Source organism: Cryptotermes secundus, unplaced genomic scaffold (genome assembly GCF_002891405.2).
Source record: "Cryptotermes secundus unplaced genomic scaffold, Csec_1.0 scaffold1359, whole genome shotgun sequence".
Classification (NCBI taxonomy): domain Eukaryota; kingdom Metazoa; phylum Arthropoda; class Insecta; order Blattodea; family Kalotermitidae; genus Cryptotermes; species Cryptotermes secundus.
The window spans coordinates 510,912-533,018 of NW_019734334.1; the positions used below are offsets into that span (position 1 = coordinate 510,912).

A 22,107-nucleotide genomic window follows, 5' to 3' on the forward strand; every position below is an offset into this window, starting at 1 on the left:
ATCCATTTATCATAAAAATTGAGATAGATACAAAATTTCTAAACACAACGCTTAAAATTGATTAAGCGCCTAACAGGAACGGACGTTTAAACGCAGAGTAGCAACGGGCATTTAAAAGAGCACCAGCAGCGGGCATTTAAATAAACTCCGGTCAGCTCAAGTTTACCACTTCGAAGTCGGGCGTTTTAAGGTTAAATTCACAGTGTAGAGAAGTGACCCTGTTATCTGCAAGTGTCTTGTCATTGGTGCAATAAGTTTTCTGAAGGATATGAAAAGTCTTGTACCTACTGCATATTCATGTTCAGCCATCAGCTGTGTGATGTGAACATTCTCTGCATCACAAAGCTGATATTTTAAAAGAGGCTAATGCATTGCATGATATTGCATTCAACAGTGGCATAAATGTTGGAAGTTTTGAAACACTTATCCGTGGATATTTATTGTTTTGAGACATTGTGTGCCCAGCGGGTCCTGTAGATGTTAATGTTTAACCAGAAGGTGCAGCGTGTTGCTGTGTCTGCCAAACATCTGCACCGGTTTGAATTGGAGGGAAATATATTCCTAGAGCGCATAGTGACTTATATATGACCTGTGATGAGCCATGGGGGCACTATTTCACTCCAGAGTTAAAGCAGTCTAGCATTGAATGGCATCACAAAGGATCTCCACCACCCAAAAAATTCAAGACACAGCTGTCAGCTGGCAAGATCATGACAAATGTGTTTTGGGACTCAGAACAAATGATTTACATTGATTTTCTTCCACACATTGTAATAATTAATTCACATTATCATAATAATTTGCTTCACAAAGATGTCCATCGAGCAGTTCAGAAGAAGAAACCCTGAAAAAATGTCGACATGACAATGCTTGTCCATGTACAGCAAATTTAGACAAAGTTAACATTGACAACTTTTTGCTGAGGAATCATTAACCGAACCACCTTACAGCCCTGACCTAGTCCCCAATAATTTTCACTTCTGTGGAAGAATAAAGGTGCATTAGGAGTACAGAAATTTCAAACTAATGAACTCAAATGCGGTATGATGAACTGGCTAGGCAGTCAGGATAAAACCGTTTATGCTGCTGGCAGCAATAACTTGCCAGGACTATGCAAAAAATTCATGCAAAAAATATGTTAGTGCAAAAGAATTTATTGAAAAGAGTGAGAGTTTGAGGATTCTGGCATATGTGTATACCTTTTGTAAAGAGATGAAGCCCATGTCACCTTTGAACCACCCTTATAAATATTTCTGTAACTCCTTTCCTGCCTGATCCACACTGACCACAAATGATGAACAAATAGCTACCACATTATTTATGTGTAATTCTAGATGAAGTTGCAATTATGAAGTATAAGCCAGTTTCCATGAGCATATCAGTCTTAAAACTCTCATGAATGGATGTTTTCATTTTGGTAAAATGACAGCATTTCCTAGTGAGCTGCATTGTCAGTCTTTCAGTGAAATAGAGGCCTCCATCTCCATGAGGAAGTGACTGAGAGCCAGCCTAATCCACATAACTGTAATATACCATGTGGCTGTGGAAAAGCCACCAACAGCTGTATGGTCCAGTATCACATGCATGTTGCTTAGGTAATCTGTTAGTCACCACCTTCGAGTACGGTTGATTAAATCTTCAGTCATTTAATTATGCTGTATCAGTTGCAGAGGTTATATAGTGTCAAATGAGACAAGAAAGATCATTATGAACAGCGGTTAAGTAAGGACTTGGGCGGAGGTGATTTTGGCCTATTTCAAGGTGCTGTCCCACAGATTCATGGTAAGACTGAGGAAAATCTTTTTCGCCTTGATGATGGTACTTTATTTGAAATGTTGGCAGACATCTTCAGCTTATCACACAGGAGTGAAATAGTTCTTTAGTATAGTGCTGATGAAGAATGACATTCATCTTATTATATGAAGTTTCCCATGTGCTTAATTATCATGCTATGGAGATGTGCCAAGTGGATGTATAACCATAGTACTAGATGGAGAAGTGTGATTAGCTTCATGCCCATCTTCTTCACCCTTGGGGAGAAAGGCCTTGCTGTTCATTGTATAGGAGGCTGAGTCCCAGTCTAAACTTACATCATAATGATAATCATTGCTGGAACTTGTCTTGCATTTGAGAAATTACCATTTTACTTTGAATATAAGACATACATTTTACACATTTTTCCCAATGAAAAATTGAGGAGTGTCTTAAATTTGAGGAATGTGCACCTTTCTAATTTTTGTTTCCTAAAATCCACATTCAAAAACTGGATGTGTCTTATACTCAGAGTAGTATGGTATTGATACTTTCCTTTATTACAGTGCCTTGTCACATCCCAGTGACAGAAAATGGTGTCTATAAGCTATCTTCAAGAGAAGGAGGTCAGAATTCTTTGTTAAATGAGACATCAACAGTGGAAAATGGGGAGGTGGTGGAATTCTCATGTGCTCATGGATTTAATGTCCAAGGGCCAAGTAATCTCCGTTGCTGGCATGGCGAGTGGCCTATAACATCTTTTCCAGAATGTACACCAGGCAAGTGAAATCAAACTAAACTAACATGTAAGGGAAATTAATCAGTTACATTAACTTTTTCCACTGTAAATATTGTTGGGTGCAGTAAAACAAAATAACTTGTAGTTACTATAGGATTCTGACGAGGGTGTATAACACACTGATATATTGGGTTTTTGGACTTTATCCATCGTCCTGGTTTTTAAGATAACTAATAAAAACACGACGTTTCGGAAACTGGATCTGTTTCCGTCCTCAGGTGAAGGAAAACACCTATTCTGTTGGGTCCGTTAGAAAGAGCTAGCCTCAATCACTGGACCAATTAGTTCATTTTATTAGTTATCTTAAAAACCAGGACGATGGATAAAGTCCAAAAACCCAATATATCAGTGAACAAAATAACTTCTTTTGAAATTCAACCCGCAGTTGTTTCATACAGTAATTTGGAGGTATGAATTTTTATTCAGGAATGTTGAAACGTATGTCCAGGATTTCATCATTTCATATCTATTTAAATATGGAAGGAAATGTGGACATCTTTTATATATATATATATATAAAATGTATAGAAACTCAAAATTTAATGTCAAACCTTAATGGGTCTCCATGTGACCACCATTTTTACCTCTTCAGACAGTGAAGCACTACTCTGTTCCCATCCAGATACAGTGGAGCGTGTCCATTATGATCATTGCTACAGCTATACTGATTTCCTCATAGGTGGTCCAAGTCACGAATATTTACAGCATAGACAGTATTTTTCACATATCCTCTCATGAAAAAGTGAAATGGTGTTAGATCAGGACTGCTTGGATGCCAGGCTATTGATCCACCTCATCCAATCCAGTAATTTGGGAGCCCAGCATTCAGAGCAAGGCGAACATGTAGACTGAAATGAGGTAGGGCACCATCTTGTTTTAAAATAACACCATTTTCATTTTCTCATTCAATGTCATCAACTTGAAGGAAAACTGACTGCTGTAACAAATGTTGATAAATGTCCCCAATAGTGATTCTTCCCACAGAAAGATAGGGCCCTACCACACAGTAATGCAGTAGTCCACATCACATGTTCACCATTAGGGTATCACATACATATTCAAGGAATTTATTCAGTTTCTGTGAACCCGAAGTTCCACAGTTGTAATGACTGATGCAGCTGTTGATATGAAATGTGGCTTCAACCATAAACATCGCCCTCTTGTAAACAGTCTTCATTGTCATCAATTACATTTAACTTGAACTTAACAAAATATCACTGTGCAATTAATAATGTGCATCAGCAATCACTGCTGCACAGGACATGTACGAATAAAACCTAAAGAGTTCTTTTTCTCATTCCAATACAAACGTCATGATCACGTGTCTTGAATTTACTGATATATTAAGCAATAAAATCCTGGAATTATTTTCTTATGACCTTGTATACACGTATTAAGAAGTAGTAAATATTAATCATATATTTGAATTTCCACTTGAAATTGTTGTTTTGATTATTAGTCTGTTGTTCCCCATTATGGTTTAAATTCTCACTTATAGCTGCAGTTGCTTTTGTCCCCCACCCCCAGTTATATTCTTTACTTCTGCTGTCATATTCTGCACACACATAAAAGGAAGAATGGACATTGTAATTAAATCATTTTAATTTGTAGCCACAGAATATACCCCGTGTATTATTGATTTCAGTTCAGCTAAGATGAAGGTAAATGGTGTACAGCAGGGCACCTCATTGTTATAAAATAAAACAGATTGCAATTCAGAACTTTTGCAATGAAGATTATGCTTATGGTCTTTTGTATGTTAGAAAGGAACAATTGAGAATATTTTAGTCACATTTTATGTGAGCAGTGTGTGTGAATTGGGAAACTGGCCATTTACAAATGGGAATGACTACATGGTCTGATATTGTAATTAGTTGCAGTGCACAGAATAACTCAGATATCATGCAATCCAGACAGCATTGTTAGTTTGTTTACATGATGTAACCTTGTAACTGCAGTCTTATGTGGGACAGGAGAAAAGGTTCATGTCTCCTAAAACCCCCCTTATATGTGTATATATGATCTGGAAGCTGTTAATTTTCAATTATGAACAGACCTTGGAAACCAGGAAAGCACAGTTAGTATAGTGACTAGGCTATGGTTTGGATGACCAAAGAGTTGGTATTCAATTCCTGGTAGGGGCAAGAGATTTTTATCTTTTCTGTAATGTCCAGACTGGCTCTGGGGCCCACCCAGCCTCCTACACAATTGGCACTGGGGTCTGTTTCGCCAGAAGTAAAGTGGCAAGAGCATGAAACTGATTATTCATCTCCATTTAGTGCAAACTATGCTTCCACCTCCCCCCCCCATGCATCCTCATAATGTGGTGCTTAATTAATTAAGCCCCGAGGGTAACTTTATCTTACCTTACCTTTATGAGCAAATTTTGCATGTCGGAAGACAATACTCTGCGTGTGTTTGAAAGGAGCACTGTTGGTACTGAACTAATTGCCTCATTATAGGCGGAAAGTCATCAGTGGTGACCAGTGGTCCCAACTCGTATACAAAATCGCATTCCATCACCTTCTCACATATTACCAGACACCTGACGCTGGGATGCATTACTCTTGAGTAATTCTTTAAATCACTTAATGTTTTGTTAGGTTCCTGCTGCAATTGACTATCTTTTTCAATTTTGGAACCTGATATATATTAAAAATAATTATGGCGACAACAGTGATTTAAAGATAATTCTGCACTCACTGTTACAGTGTCAGACACTGTAAAAGAATACATACATGGCAGCATAGTTGGTTGAGGCACTATCTTACAAGCTAGAAGGTCATGGGTTCAAGTCCTGATGAGGTCGATTTTTTCAATGGTATGTATACAGTGGCCTTGTAGTGCACTCAGTTTCACCTGTTACTTCATGACATGTTTCGGCAACATAGTCACAAGACACGGCTTACACAGAAAATAAGAAAAACGACCCCACAGTGAATGAACCACACGCAAGTTTTAATTAAGACACATAAGATAAATAATCTTAACAAGTTTTGGTGAGTGTAAATTTATTATAGTTGACAAATACACACTTTTTAAATACTTTTTAAATGGTTTTGTGAAGACATATGAGGGCAAGCAATGCAATAGATTAACGTAATTAGGGCACCTGATGATGGCACTATGTTGCCGAAACATGTCGTGAAGTAACAGGTGAAATTGAGTGCACTACAAGACGGCCACTGTATACATATCATGGATGAAAATCAGTGCAACAGGACGCTAAAATACAACATTTTTTCAATGGACCTAATCCTTCCAGCCATACTATTGTCCTGGGGTCACCGAATCTTCCTGGGGTAAAGGGTGGCTGATGTTTAAGGCTGACAAACTTACTGCCATCTGAGAGCCTACAGAAAATGTGGGAGCCTCAGCATCTCACAACCCTATTAGCCTTCACAGCCTGTTACAGGGATTTTACCTTTACCTTGCCTTCATATACCATCAGAGTAATGTAAACCACACAAGAGAAGAAAACATGATATTCTAATTATATGTCCCTAGCACCATGTGAGTTGCCGGTTATAACCAATGGACAGTATCTGTCTGGCTACCGGGCAGGACTCACCATAGCAAATGGCTCGTCAGTAACATTTCAGTGTGACAATGACTACAGCAAGTCAACAGGCCAACCCATAGAATGTATTCTGGGAGAGTTGCGTCCTCGTGTACCGGCATGCAGGCACCACATTCTGCCTATCATAACATATAGCAGTAAGTGCTTATTTATAGTAAATTTATTATTAATTGAGTCTGGTTTGGCAAGTGTATGAATGTAATTCCACATTGCAAAGTAATTACAACAGCTCATTAGTTCTTGATCAGTTTGTTGTCTATTATAATTCTTTATATAATCACTTTTTAAAATATCATTAAATAGGTTGGAGCATAAATCTTGGCTCTTTTACTATTGAAAATTAAATACAAGTGTGCTTATTACATCAGTGTACTGCACTTAAAGTCCACTTCCATCTTCATCCATATCAGTGTATAGGCTGAGTAATTACTTCATATAACAGTGATGAGCTTAAGTAGGAACAGTGATCAGAAGGAGGGGCTTTGGAACCGGAAGAAGAAGTAGATACAGACGAGAAAGGACCATATATTTTACAGAGTGAGGTGGAAAAAGCTATCAAGGAAATGAGGAAGGGAAAGGCTACAGGAGATGATGATGTACCTGGAGATGTGCTCAAGTTACTGGGAGAAGGTGGTTTGAAAACACTGACAAAATTAATGAAGACCATATATGAAGCTGGGGAGTGGTCTAAGGACTTTACAGAAGTGACAATGATTGCCTTAAAGAAAAAGACAAAAGCTACAAAATGCAGCGACCATCGCACAATAAGCCTTATTGCACATACAGCAAAGATAATAGCAAAGATACTTAAAAGAAGAATTGAAAGGAAAATAGAGGATGTACTTGGAGAAGATCAGTTTGGATTTAGAAGAGGAAAAGGAACCAGGGATGCAATTGGGATGATGAGAATTATAGCGGAACGAACTTTGGAGATAGATGAAGAACTGTGTGTTTGCTTCATAGACTGGCAGAAGGCATTTGACCGGGTAAACTGGACCAAATTAATGCAGATCCTGAAAGAAACAGGTATCGATTGGCATGAAAGAAGATTGATTAGCAAATTGTACATGGATCAGAAAGTTAGAGTACGACTGGACAGGGGGGAGACAGGAAGTGTGCAGATTGGAAGAGGAGTTCGACAAGGATGCTGTTTATCACCAATTCTGTTCAACTTGTACAGCGAATGCCTTACCAAGGAAGCTCTGGATGGGCTCGGTGACTTCAAAGTAGGAGGGCAAATTATTCAAACTGTGAAATATGCAGATGACCTTGTGTTAATGGCTAAGGAAGAAACTGTGCTACAGGGCATGATTGATAGACTAATTGAAATTGGAAGGTGCTATGGCATGGAAATGAATGTGGAGAAAACAAAAGTAATGAAAATTTCGAGACAACCAACCCCAGTCACAATAAAGATAGACCAAAAACAACTGGAGAATGTGAAATGTTTTAAATATTTGGGTAGCTTGTTAACAGATGATGGAAGGTGTACTTGTGAAATTAAATCCAGGATTGCCATGGCAAAAGCTGCATTTAGCAAGAAGAAGAATCTTTTTACCAGCAAATTGGACTTAAATTTGAGGAAGAAACTAGTGAAATGCTACATTTGGAGCATAGCTCTATATGAGGCTGAAACATGGACACTTAGGACAGTAGATCAGAAACATCTGGAAAGTTTTGAAATGTGGTGTTGGAGAAGGATGGAGAAAATCAGTTGGACCAATTATATGAGAAATGAAGAAGTGTTAATTAGAGTCAGTGAGCAGAGGAATATCCTACACGAAATAAGAAAATGGAAGGCTAATTGGATTGGTCATGTTTTACGCAGAAACTGCCTTCTAAAAGAAGTTATTGAAGGAAAGATAGAGGGGCGGATAGAAGTGACAAGAAGACAAGGAAGAAGATGTAAGAAGATACTGGATGACCTTGGGGACAGAAGAGGATACTGTCATTTGAAGAAGAAAGCTCTAGATCACATTAAGTGGAGGAATTGTTTTGGAAGAGACTGTGGACCTGTCATCCGACAGATTACTGATGATGATGATATTTCTCATATGCTTAGAAATCTGTATGAATAAATTTGGTTTAAATCTACATTTGATAACATCATTTTGTATGTAAAATAACTGACCTGGTTTAAGAACATTATCGTTTTTATTTTGGAGGACATTTACAAATTGCAAAATAGACTATCAAGCAAATTCCAAATTAATCACACCATCTTAATTTATAGATAACCTTCATGTGGCTAGCACACACTATAGCTAAACTAAATTTCCATCTTCTGTATATGGTTAAGTACCAGTGAAATTCTGAAATGAGTTTCAGGGATTATGGTCACAAGGTGACTGTTTAGGTCTAACATATATTTTTAGGGTTATGGATGAATGCAAAGTTGGTGGAATGATTATTGGCAAGGGAAGACTGAAGTATTCAGAGAAGAATTGAAACCTTATTAAAAAAAAACCCATATGGAATACCCTGGATATGAATCCAGACCACTGTTGTGAAATGCCAGCATCTGACCATTTTAGCTATGGCAGAGTCACAAGGTTTGCAACTAACAGATGGATTCAGCTCAAACTGATCTGCTCTGAGTTTGTAAATTTTATGTGCCCACAGGTACACTAATATAAATATGGATAACACTCTGCATTGTTTCTTACCATGACCAGCTTTACTTTGTTCTTATTTTACTCTTAAAGTCTCACTGAAAAAAAAATGTAGGAACAATTTATATGGGATTTCTGAGAATAAAAGTTGATCTCACATATGGACTGGGTACCAACACATGGATAACCCACATCTCATAAGAGTTACTAGAAAGGAGCTTGGTATACATGGGTACCAAATGAATTCCCTGTGATTTTTCATCTCTCATTACTCTTGTAGTTCTTTTATTACTGTCAGGATCATCGCTGACAGATCTAATCAACAATTGGCACATTACACTATGAGAGAGTCATAAACTCCATTGGTAAATAAACAAATTAACAGTATAGGCATGAATAATGTTAGCCTAATGGTAACGCTATCTACTTATATTCTTCAGTAGGTGCTCAGTTTGAACGCCGGCTAGGACACAGACTGTCTTGACTGACTTTGTCATGGTTTTCCTCTTCAATCAGATGGTTGGATAGTATGCAGGTTAGACCATGATTGTTTCTTTTGAAATCTTTTTCACTTCATTAGTCATCCTACGATACAATGCTATATAGTCTAGATACCCAGAGCATCATAGAATAACTCACAAGAAGTAGTAGAAACACTTTGAAACCCCCATTTATGGTTTCTTTTGAGAGCAATGATAAAGTGAGGAACACTGAAGTGGAGAAAATCTTGAATAGATGTAATTTAACATTAAGATTATCCATTTGCTTGGGATCATTGAAATTGAACATCAAAGTGAAGGAAACCCCCAAATTAATGAACATGAAATGAGGTTTAAATTATTCTCTCACACATCAGTAAATGTATAGAATATGAAAAAATATATCAGTTGATGAGATTATATACATGTATTTATATCATTTGCCTATTTTCGCGTAATTTTGGAGAAATTTTGTAACCTCTGCTATGAACCATAGTGAAATGTAATAGGCCAGGTTTCATCAGACATACAGACAAATACATAAACAGTCTGATATAACCTCCATGTTATGTTTGTGTTTTCTAGATGCCAGCAGCAAACATCATGAAACAGATGTGCAGTTTAAGGGTGGCAGTGACATAACAAAGGGAGGAGACATCAGTGTGATTGACTTCCCTGCAGGATTCAGGAGGGCTTGTGGTCCTCCAGCAAGAGTTCAGGGCTCACTTGTATATAGGGATGGAGAACCAATTGGAGAGACTGATAGGAGGTATTATTTATTGCTTCTTTTCATTACTGCTGCAGACTCCTCCATAATTGGGAGTATCTTGTTCCAGGTGGGTAATATTGGGATGCCAGAACTTACTTCGATCTTGGCACTGAACTAAGCTAAAGATGAGCTATGAGAATTATTTTATGGTTGACAGGTTTGAGGAGGAAGTCCAGGTAGTTGATATATATACAGTGAGTTAAAAATTTTGGAAAATATGCATAAAGACTGTTTTTCAGCGTCTTGTTCACTAAGAGGGCTCTTGACAATAATGAAATGAAATCAGTCATTTAATCATGACTGTGTACCTGTACAGTGTACAGGTACATTACTCTTAAAATACTAAAATATCATTTAATTCTCTTGTAATAGCTTTCTTCATGTACTTGAAATTTTCTAGTTTGATATGATCATAGTTGTAACTTAGTTATTCTTCATGCTGTTATCATCAAAATATATATGCGTTTTGAGATGTTCATTTCTGGGATTCGTGAGGTGAGTGTCCTAATCTCTCTCCAAACTCATCAGGCCTTTCCTCTATCAGCACAATATTCTGTCTGATATATTTATTCCCTGAGAAAGACCCAGTTGAGTGCTCTTTGTTCACCAAATCAAAAGTCGATGATAAAGCTGGTACTTGAACACTAGTATGTTTATGTTGAAACCTTCTGTTACGTGATTTATATCATTTATTTTCTGGATAAATATAATGCAGAAAATCTGCTATTGAAGCTTACATTTCACCATCAGAGCTCAGTACTGTGAATGAGAATGTGAAATAGACTTCTGAACGATCTTACCAGGACAGAAACACAGAAACAACTGGTATATGTAATTAAGTAATTTACATGTGTAGTGATTAGGAGTAAACACAGAAAAAACTAAGTGTATGTTGCTGTCTCATGACCAAAAATTAAGGGCAAAATCATGACATAACAATAGAAAACAGATACTTTCAAAATGTGGCACAGTTCAGATATTTGGGAACAATTATAACAAATCAAAACCTGATTGAGGAGGAAATTAAGAGGAGATTGAACTCGGGTAATGCTTGCTACCATTCAGTCCAGAACCTTTTGTCTTCTCACCTGCTGTCTCAAGACGTAAAAATTAGAATATACAAGACTATAATTTTGCCGGTGGTTCTGTATGGGTGTGAAACTTGGTCTCTGACATTAAGGGAGGAACATAGACTGAGGGTGTTTGAGAACACAGTGTTGAGTAGGATTTTGGACCAAAGAGGGATGAAGTGACAGGAGGTTGGAGAAAACTGCATAATGAGGAACTTCATAACTTGTACACTTCTCCAAGTGTAATTAGAATGATCAAGTCAAGGAGGATGAGATGGGCAGGGCATGTAGCACGAATGGGGGAGAAAGGGAATGCATATAGGATATTGGTGGGAAAGCCAGAAGGAAAGAGACTACTGGGAAGACCATGGTATAGGTGGGTGGACAATATTAAAATGGATCTTAGGGAGATAGGATGGGATGGTATGAATTGGATTAATCTGGCTCAGGATAGGGACCCATGGAGGGCTCCTGTGAACGCAGTAATGAACCTTTGGTTTCCATAAAATGCAGGGATATTCTTGAGTAGCTGGAGATTTGGCTTCTCCTCAAGAAGGGCTCAGCTCCATAAGTAAGTAAGTAAGTAACATGTGTAGTGATAGCTGTAAAAGCAAAATAGTAACAGAGACACTTTGAAACTCTATGCTTATCCATTTGTTGCTTATAGCTCATTCAGCAACTGCTTGCATGTTTCTTTTATTGGCTGGACAAACACGATTTTGATGGTCGAGGAAGACTATTTAAATAAGGAAGAATGTTTAATTATAGCTGCTTGTATTTATCAGTTGCTCCTATTTTTTTCACTCACCAGTAGTGTTGTTGCCACCTGCAGATATGTGTGAGCTCTGTTGTCTGATTTCAAGTTTTCCGGATGGTACAGAAGTTACTTTCAACTGCATCGCTAGCATCATGGGTGAAAAGACAACATGGAGGATTGTATGTGAAGATGGAAGTTGGGTTGGAAGATCCCTCAACTGTGGTATGTTTCATTTCAGTATTAGATATTTATCAGATAATGGTGAAAATATGTGCCAGGTGAACTCCAATTTGCAACAGTGTGGTTGATTGTAATAGCCTGGTCCTGTTGAACAGTATTTTGTATAATAATACATGGCATCCAATTAAAAATAGCTACTAAACAAGGCATTGGAAGGGTTACAGAGGTGCAATTCTATTGAATTAATACATTTTTGCAAGTGTTTCATATGACTTCATTTAGCAAACTCTTTAGGAAAAATAGAGAAAGGTGTTAAGAAAGATGGGATTTCAAACTTGCACACACACTGTGTGCTTCATGGTAGTGTCTGTAAGATATCCAGTCATGATGGAAGTCACATTATTTCTTTTATCACATGAAAATTCATGTACAGATTTATTTAAGAAATTAAAAATTCTACCTCTTCAATCACAATATATACTATCGCTTCTCTTATTTGTTGTGTACAACAAAAATAAATTTGAATTAAATTCCAATATCCATAACATGAATACTAGACAAAAATATGACTTCCATCTACCTTCATCAAACTTATCACTATATCAAAAAGGAGTCTACTTTTCTGGCATAAAAGTGTACAATAGTCTCCTACAAAGTATCAAAAACTTGAGTAATGATACTAGACATTTTAAATCAGAGCTAAAGAAATATCTGCATGCTCATTCCTTCTACTCTGTAGACGGATACCTCAATGTAAATAGAGAATAATGTGGAATTAGTGTGGAAATATATTAGTTTAAGATAAAATTGCTTGTACCAGTAGGTATTATTTTGACTTGTTCTATATCCATAGGTATTAACCTACTTAGGATCTATGGAATGCAAATAAATTTAATTCATTTCAACAGGTGCAAGGATAAAGCATGTGCAAACGTTCACCAGTAGTAAGGATATGTGGCTTTAGCAAGATATTTTTGTAGGGTTTGAGGTCCTCACAGTGGTTGTTATGAAGATTTCTGTCTTCTGGGATATAATGCCATGTAGTTTGTTGAATGTCAGTTAATGTTTCAGAGGAATACGTTGCATCCATCTTCAAGATCAAAGAATAAACCAAGCAAGAAACCAGGTAGCAGATCTTGCTACCTGCTTCATTCTAATTTCTTGCTTTGCTTATTCTTTGAACATGAAGATGGAGGTGACGTATTTCCCCAAAACACTGATTGACAGTCAATGGACTATTTGATATTATATCCCAGAAGGTAGAACTATTCAGGAAATGGTTTGACATCACATTTAAAGAAATTAGGTTAATGTATGATGTAATGATTCTGTATCAGCTGTAGAAATGATTCAGTGTTAATTGAGATGACAAGATAATGGTGTAGTGAAGAAAAGGGATTGGTAAGGAAGCAAGCTTGCCCTGTTTCAAATTGACTATAATATTTTTGTTCACTCAGACACCTTCAGCATTGTACTGTTTATTTTATTGCAGAAGGTGAAGATGTGCTGGATGGAGTGGGGATTCTACGGAATAGTACATGTGTATTTCGGAACACAGAACCTAATCTTGTATCATTTTACAATGATCAGCAGATTACTGAGGAAGTGGTGGAGTTCCCACCGGGTTCCTTATTGGTGAGTTACCATTGCATGTGAAAAGCATGAAAGATAGAATAGTGAATTTTAGGAATCAAGTTTATGGAAGAATGTATAAGCACACTGTCTGATTCTTGGGATGTTTCCTATCATACGTAGGTGAGTCAAATGAAAACCGTAAAATTGAGATAAAAATTTCAAATATCATGCCATTGTTCTATTAGTTGGCGGCCATGTTACCAATGCTATAAAGAGTATCCTATAGGTGGCAGTATAATGCAGACGAACAGAACTCCATCACAGTGCCGGTTTGAAGATGGCGGCTCCACTACGTACATGCATGAAAGAAGAACAACGTTCTATAATTCGTTTTTGATCAGTGAAGTGTGAAACCGATTGAAGTTCATCAATGGATGAAGCTTCAGTATGGTGCTGCATGTTTGTCATGGCAACAAGTGTAGAAGTGGAGTAGGAAATTCAGAAATGGTGTGACATCTGTGGCAGATGCTCCTCGCTCAGGTGAGGTGCACAGAGTTGTGACCCCTGAGTCTGTTGCAGCAGTTGAAGCCCTAGTGATGGGTAATAACCGAGTGTTGGTGAATGAAATAGCCGAAATTCTTAACATGAATAATGGATCAGCACACCATGTCATTCTTAATGTGCTCCAGTTTCACAAAGTTTCTGCAAGGTGGGTGCCACAGCAGCTGACTCCAGAATTGAAACGATGTGTTGACACCTGTGAAAAACTTCTGCAGCACCTTGAAGCAGAAGATGTTGGCTTCCTTTCAAGAATTGTTACTGGCAATGAAAGTTGGGTGCACTACCACCAACCAGAAACAAAGAGAACGAGCAAGGAATGCCATCATTCCTCATCACTAGAGACCAGATTTTAATGCAAATTCATATTTCTTTCTTACAACCAGAAAGTATGCTCGTTTGGATTGAATTACTTCATTTCTTAAATTTTGGACATGGTTTGATGGTGCATATAAATGCATATTTTGCCTGTTTTATGATTAAGCATCATATTTTTGAAGATCTCTATTTATACTGCATATTTCCTTTTTAAAATGTTTATCATATATATTTTTTAATTTTATGTTCAAATTTTCAATCATGGTCATGTGTATACAATTTATCTTTTCCGTATTAGAATATGTTGCATATTTGACTCAACATTTTGTCAGGATTCATGTTTCTGATGCAATACCCAGGACGCAACTTGCCCGATCCCTCTACTCATAACTTGCCTCATCCACGTACCAACAAAGTGGCCACAAAGAGATTAGTCAGAAGCGTTCACATGTAGCCGCTATCAACGTAATACTATTCAACTGATAAAGGACTTCACTTATTTATTTCCAAAGGCTCCATGAGGTTTGTTACGCTTCTTCCTTTGAAGCTGGGGGCCATTCACATACATACATACATACATACATATACATTTGCGTTTCAGATTATTCACAAATGTGCACAGGCACAGAATATAAAACATGTCAACAAGCCAACAAGACATTGGAAGCATGTACATTCACAAACAAAATCACTAGCATATATAATCCATACTTGTCAAAAAAAACACATAAAATTGTTAAAAGGAAATACAGATTGCAGCAAATACACATACAATAGTTAAAAAGCAATACAAATTGCAACAAGTACACATACAATAGTTAAAAAGCAATACAAATTGCAACAAGTACACATACAATAGTTAAAAAGCAATACAAATTGCAGCAAGAATATATGAGCACAGCCAAGGACATAGAGTTAAATGAAGTGTACACTGTCAGACACCTCTTGACAGGTCTTGACAGAAAAGCAGGAATTCCTCAACAGTATAAGAAGGGTTTTGAAGCAATACATCCTTTAGTTTCTCAATAAACTGTTTTTTATCATGTACCAACTCAATTAAAAAATCAGGCAAACTATTAAAAACTTTTACACTCATACAATAGACCCCTTTTTGCCTCTTTGTTAGATGCGATTGAGGAACATGAAGGTTTCTAACTTGTCTTGTTGATTTACCATGAATTGTATGATTAAAAGTATAATGCCCCAGATTGTTTACCATTAGTATCATTAAAGATAAAATATATTGAGAAGCCAATGTCAAAATTTTTAATTTTTTAAAAACTGTTCTACATGATTCTCTGGGTTTCATTCCCAACATTATCCTGATGGCCCTTTTTTGTAAAAGAAAAATCTTCTTAGCCTCCCACGAGTTTCCCCAAAATACTATCCCATATCTCATAATTGAATGAAAGTATGCATGGTAAATCATCTTTAGTGTTTCAATATTGCTATACAATTTCATGTTTCTTATTGCAAAGCATGCCTTGCCCAATCTGGACAGCATCGATTCAATCTGTGACTTCCAATTCAGGGTCTTATCAATTTCAATGCCCAAGAATTTAACGTGGGTTTCCTGATGCAATATCTCATCATTAAACTTTAAATGTATAGACATATTATCTCGATTAGTTGTATCAAATTTTACCACTTTAGTTTTCTTCAGATTTAGAGACAGGCCATTAACTGCAAACCAACGGCTTAAAGAATTCAACACTAAGTTAGACCTTACTTGGATTTCATCAATATCAATACCAGACACTACTATGCTTGTATCGTCTGCATACAACAATAACCTATCATCAGTATTTAATGCTGATGACAGGTCATTGATATATAAAAGAAACAGCAAGGGACCCAAAATCGAGCCCTGCGGCACTCCATATTCAACAATCTCCCATCCTGAACAACATTTTTCATTCCCATTAGTATACAATTCCACTCTTTGCCTTCTATTTCCCAAATATGATTTCAACCATCTTAAAGTTTTACCACCAAGTCCATATACAGCCAACTTGCTCAAAAGGATATCATGCACCACACAATCAAATGCCTTTGTCAAATCACAGAATATTCCTAATGAAAGACAGCGTCGTTCCAAAGTTTCTAATATATGATTAGTTAAGGCATAGATTGCAGATTCTGTACTTCTATTTTCTCTAAATCCAAACTGAGCAGATGAAATTAGATTATTTGTATGTAGGTGCTGCTTTATCCTATTATACATCGCTTTTTCAAATATCTTGGAGAAGATTATTAACAGTGATATTGGTCTATAATTTGCCATAACGACCTTCTCACCTGTTTTGTGTAAAGGTCTTACTGACGCAAATTTCATTCTATCGGGAAAAATTCCACGTTCAAGTGATGCATTAAGTATATGTCCAAGTGGTTTACTTATTTGATTAATGCTATATTTTAATATTCTGCTAGAAATACCATCATAGCCTGTAGAATTTTTCGATTTTAGTGTCTTAAGTATATTCTTTATTTCCACCTCAGTTACGGGTATTAATTTCAGTTCAGGTAAGTTATCATACTTAAGGTTATTTAATAATTTAATTGCCTCACTTTTATCAGCATTTTTTGTTGCCAAATTCTTAGTTACAGTTATAAAATGTTTATTAAATATTCTCACTAATTCCTTAGGATCCGTTACTCTACTTTCTCCCACTTGCAATTCTGTTACTTTATCTGAGACCTGGTTTTTTCCGGATTCTTTATTAATAATCTTCCAAGTTACTTGTATTTTATTTTCTGAATTAATTATTAATTTTTGATAATACAGTCTCTTTGCTTCTCTTATTACTCTTACTAGTATCTTACAATATCTTTTATAATATAACTTCAAACTATCATCACTTGATTTTTTAACTAAGATGTATAATGCTCTCTTATGCTTACAAGATATTCTTATGCCTTTCGTTATCCAATTATTAGAGTCTTTCTTTTTTTTATATACTATGGGAAAGCTATTTTCAAAGATTGATAAAAAAATGTTGTGAAAGATATTAAATTTCATATTTACATTCTCTTGATTATAAACTTCTATCCAATTTTCATTCTGTAAAGCCCGTTGAAAACATACTATGTTTTCCTCATTAATGTCTCTATATGCTCTAACATGATCACTTTGCCTCATCACCAGCATGTCTCCAAGTATCAGAATTTGCCCATCGTGGTCCGAGAGACCATTTATAGCAGAACAAACTTGGAATTTGTTATAAGCATTCTTGTCTATAAAAAAATGATCAATCAATGAGACAGAAGTAGTACTTATTCTAGTTGGAAACTCAATTATTTGTGTTAAATTATAAGTATCTAATAAAGCTTGTAATTGTACTTTTTTACAGTTTTCACTAAGGTAATTTATATTCGTATCACCACAGATTATTGGTTCCAATTTAAGGCTTACTAGATATGAAAGTGTGGAATCTAGCCGCTCGATAAATTGACATATATCTCCATCAGGCGCTCTATAAATACATAAAATACATAATTTCCTATTATTTAAAATTATCTTTACAGCACAGACTTCGAAAACCCTTTCCATACTTAAATTTTTGAGATCTAGCTCTTGATATGATAAATCTTCTTTAACTAAAATACATACTCCACCATTCTGACACATGTTACGTGAGAACCCTGCTGCCATTTTATATTTTGTCATAGAAAATATGGATAACTCGCTTATACTCAGATGGTGCTCACTGATACATAAAATATCAGGATAATTACATGCATCATTTAGAAAAATGTCTAGTTCTTCTTTCTTATTTCTAATGCTTCTTATATTTTGATGATAAATTACAAGTGAAGTCCACTGCCTACTATTATCCACCTTATTCTTATTATAAATCATTCCCATAAAAAATCCTTATTTCTCGTAGTTGGGATCTTTCGTCGCCTTCTCGGAGGAGCAGTTTGTTCTGCTACTCTGGCTATCCTCTGCTCATCCACGGAATCTGTTATTCTATCCTTCTTCCATTTTAGTTTGATCGGCATTTCAGCTTGTGTTTTCCTCTGTTGTATTTCAAATTTTTCTGTCAGCAAAGTTAAAAGCTTATCTTTACCTGAATTTCTTAGGTGCATTCCATGTCTTGTAAAATCCTCTCTTGCTAGGCCTATGTGCATTGTGGAAGTATGCCCATACTTACTGGTTACATCATTCAACTTCCTATTAAAAATCTTAACCTCCTCATTGACTACTGATGTTTCCATCAAGTCATGCCTATGAGGCGCCTCCATAAATATGATATTAGTATGGCGATTTTTCAACAAATAATGATGTATAAACTTAATTCCTCTTAGGGTATTATTCTTCGCAATGTCATTTGTTCCTCCCCAATAAATAAGTATATCCTTTTCTGTTAATCCACTTATTTCTTGCTGTGCTATTCTGGTCAAAACTGCCGCTTCAGCACCAGGTATGACATACCCTGTCACTTTATATTCTTTGAGTTTCTCCTGCAATTTACTGGCACACCCTCTAGCATGGCTATCACCAATAAGCACTATTTTTCGTTTAGCACTTACTTTATCATTTACTAATTCTAATGTAGCAGGACACACTGTAGATATTGAATTACTTGATGTACTACTTTTATTCGGCTTTAGTAACGGTTGTGTTCTAGTTTGCGTAGTAATCCTAATTGGAATATTTTGGAAAGTATGTGTAGTATTCTCACTTCTCTTTCTGGTCCCGACAAATACCTCGGACCCTTTAGATCCCGAGGCTTCCAGTCCCTTGTTACCACTCTTCCTTGTTTTCATCTCATGTTCTAATTTCCCTATCTTGTTCTTTGACATTTTGCTTTAGAATGAGAAAGTGGAAAAGTGTGAAACATATAAGTGGTTTTAACTATGTTTATGTTAATGGGCACAACATGTAGATGATACTACTCAAAAAAACCACTTGCTGTTTCCTCCATTCGACTTTTCTGTTAACAGTAAAAAGAATGAATTTCAATACCCTCATTAACTTTTCAAAATGTACCCAGTTGTTCATCATCTGAATAACAGATTTCAAAATTTGTACCCTGTTGACCAGAATATTTCATTCTGTGGAAGGACCTTCTACAACTAAGGCAGGACATCTCATTAAAGGCTACCAAGTTCTGTAAAATGTCATTTAAGCCCAACCAATCTAGCATGAGTTATGTTTGCTCTTTCCTTATTTGTACAGGATATGGCATAAAACTGGAAAGTCAGTATATGAATGAAGACACAAGCAAACTATCAACAACTGTGCAGTCCGATTTACAGATCTCCTTGTGGAAATGTAGAGGAATTTATTAAGCAATTCGAACTAATACTGAAATCTGTTTACAAGCCTAAACTTGAATTAATAATATGTGGAGACTTTAATGTAAACTTTTTAGAGAATTCAAGTAAATCTCTTCAGCTTATTTCACTATTCCAAACATACAACTTGTTTCAGGTTGTTGAATTACCAGTTAGGATGATAGCTGATACCAGTACTGCTATTGATAGTATATTTTTGGATTACAGCAGATTAAATACTTTACAGGTGTACTCAGTAAAAGTAAAGCTATCCCTGTAACAGGCCATGAAGGCCCATAGTGTTGTGAGACGTTGAAGGTCCCACATTATCTAGACAATCGGCTCAAAGATGGTGGTAAGGTTGTCAGCCTTACGCACTGGCCGCGCTTTACTCCCCAGGAAAATTATTTATTTAATTGAATAAGAGTGGATTAGTTAAAAGAAGAGTTATATCTGAGTCTGGCATCATAACTTTTAGTGAGATGTTGGGTAGGGAAACCTGGGAAAGTGTTTTAAGTAATCTTGATGTTAAAAAAAGTTTTAATCTATTTTTTAATATCTTTTTAATGATTTTTAAACGTGTTTTCCAGCGAAATTTATCAAAAATAATGTGTACTCTAACCAGTGGATCACTAAAGTAATTAAAATTTCATGTAAGCAAAAAAGTATTTGTATTTGGTGATTAGATCTACTAATTACCCAGGCTTAAAGGAGTATTATACTCGATATTGTACGTTGCTGAGAAAAGTTATCAGAAGAGCTAAAGCTATATATTATGAGGGAATAATAATGGCTGCATCTAATAAATCCAAGGAGTCCTGGAAAATCATAAAGAGAGAAAATGCTAGAGAGTCGAAGAAAAAACATTCATATTCGGAATTGAGAGAAGGTAATGTAATAATCGATAGTAGAAATGAAGCTAAGGCATTTAACTCATATTTTTTTAGTTCAGTTCACAAATTAGTTGGTCAGAGTTCTAATAATGTATGTTTTTTACCACTTTCATGTACATACTCTACAGATAAGATTTCTGAAATTGTAAATATTCCAGTTACTGAGGCAGAAGTATTAAGCATGATAAATTCATTAAAAAAATAAATCTTCTTGTTGATATGATGGGTTGTCAAATAAAATTATTAAATTATGTGGTGAACAGATAGCAAAACCACTTACTTATATTTATAATCTTTCTGTAAGTTTGGGCATATGTCCTGACCGATTGAAATATGCAAATATTATACCATGTTTTAAGAAAGGTGATGTTACTGAAATTGCCAACTATAGACAGATATCTTTATTGACAAGTTTCTCTAAATTATTTGAAATATTAGTGTTTAACAGGCTTAAACAGCATTTTATAAGAAATGATATCCTGGCTCCTGAGCAGTATGGCTTTCATAAGGATGTTTCTACACAAACCACAGTCTTTAATCTAACTGATACTGTTCTTAAAGCATGGAACAATAAGGAGTTTGTGGTAGGTATTTTTTGTGATTTGACAAAGGCCTTTGATTGTGTCAGTCATGATCTGTAGATTCAAAAGTTGAAGATGTATAGAGTCAAAGGGCCTATTTTGAAATGGTTGGAGACTTACTTAAAAAATATATTGCAAAGAGTTGTGCTGCATACTTGTAATTCGACTACTACAATCTCTGAATGGAAATCTGTAAGGTTTGGTGTTCTGCAGGGATCTGTCCTGGGACCAATGTTGTTTAATGTTTATATTAATGATTTCCCAGGTACTCTTAGGGATATAGCATGTACTATTCTGTATGCAGATGACACAGTAATTTTAATTACCTCAAATTACCTAAACTCTTTGAATATTAAATTAAATAGAGTTATGACTAGGGTTTCAAGCTGGTTTCAAAATAACAATCTGGTGCTTAATTTGAGTAAAACTCATCTGATTAACATTTGTGACTCCTAAGTCTCCAGAGTATACATTATCGATAACATATAATAATTTTAGACTTAAAGATGTTGATAATGTTAATTTTTTAGGTATGTATTTAGCTTGTCAACTTAATTGGAAAAAACAGTCTGAAAAATTATTAAAGAAACTGAATACAGTATGCTTTATGCTCAGGAAGTTACAATCCCTTGTCAGTGAACAAGCTCTTTGAATGGTCTATTTTTCTTATTATCAGTCTCAGCTGGGGTTCTTCTCCAGTTATAAAAAGTTTATTTGTTGCCCAAGAAAGAGCGATTAGAGTTATGCTGAGATTGAGTCCTGGAAACTCGTGTAGAGAAGGTTTTAAGAAGTTGGACATTTTGATGGTTCCTAGCCTATATATACTGTATTGATGTTTGTTGTTAGAAATCGCAATTTTTTCAAACCAACAAGAGCTATCACAAAAATCTCCACTTCCGATGTG

The 22,107-nt window shown here is 35.9% G+C and overlaps 1 protein-coding gene across 6 annotated transcripts in view; it reads left to right on the forward strand.

The window, feature by feature from the left end:
* LOC111868702 (sushi, von Willebrand factor type A, EGF and pentraxin domain-containing protein 1) overlaps positions 1 to 22,107 on the forward strand; it is a 372,141-nt gene that overhangs the window by 321,695 nt on the left and 28,339 nt on the right. For all 6 annotated transcript variants that reach the window (XM_023859599.2, XM_023859603.2, XM_023859601.2 and 3 more), the window contains 5 exons: positions 2,319 to 2,531; positions 6,059 to 6,268; positions 9,808 to 9,991; positions 11,925 to 12,040; positions 13,491 to 13,633. In XM_023859599.2, the coding sequence (XP_023715367.1) occupies positions 2,319 to 2,531; positions 6,059 to 6,268; positions 9,808 to 9,991; positions 11,925 to 12,040; positions 13,491 to 13,633 (866 nt within the window). The remainder of the gene's footprint in view (positions 1 to 2,318; positions 2,532 to 6,058; positions 6,269 to 9,807; positions 9,992 to 11,924; positions 12,041 to 13,490; positions 13,634 to 22,107) is intronic.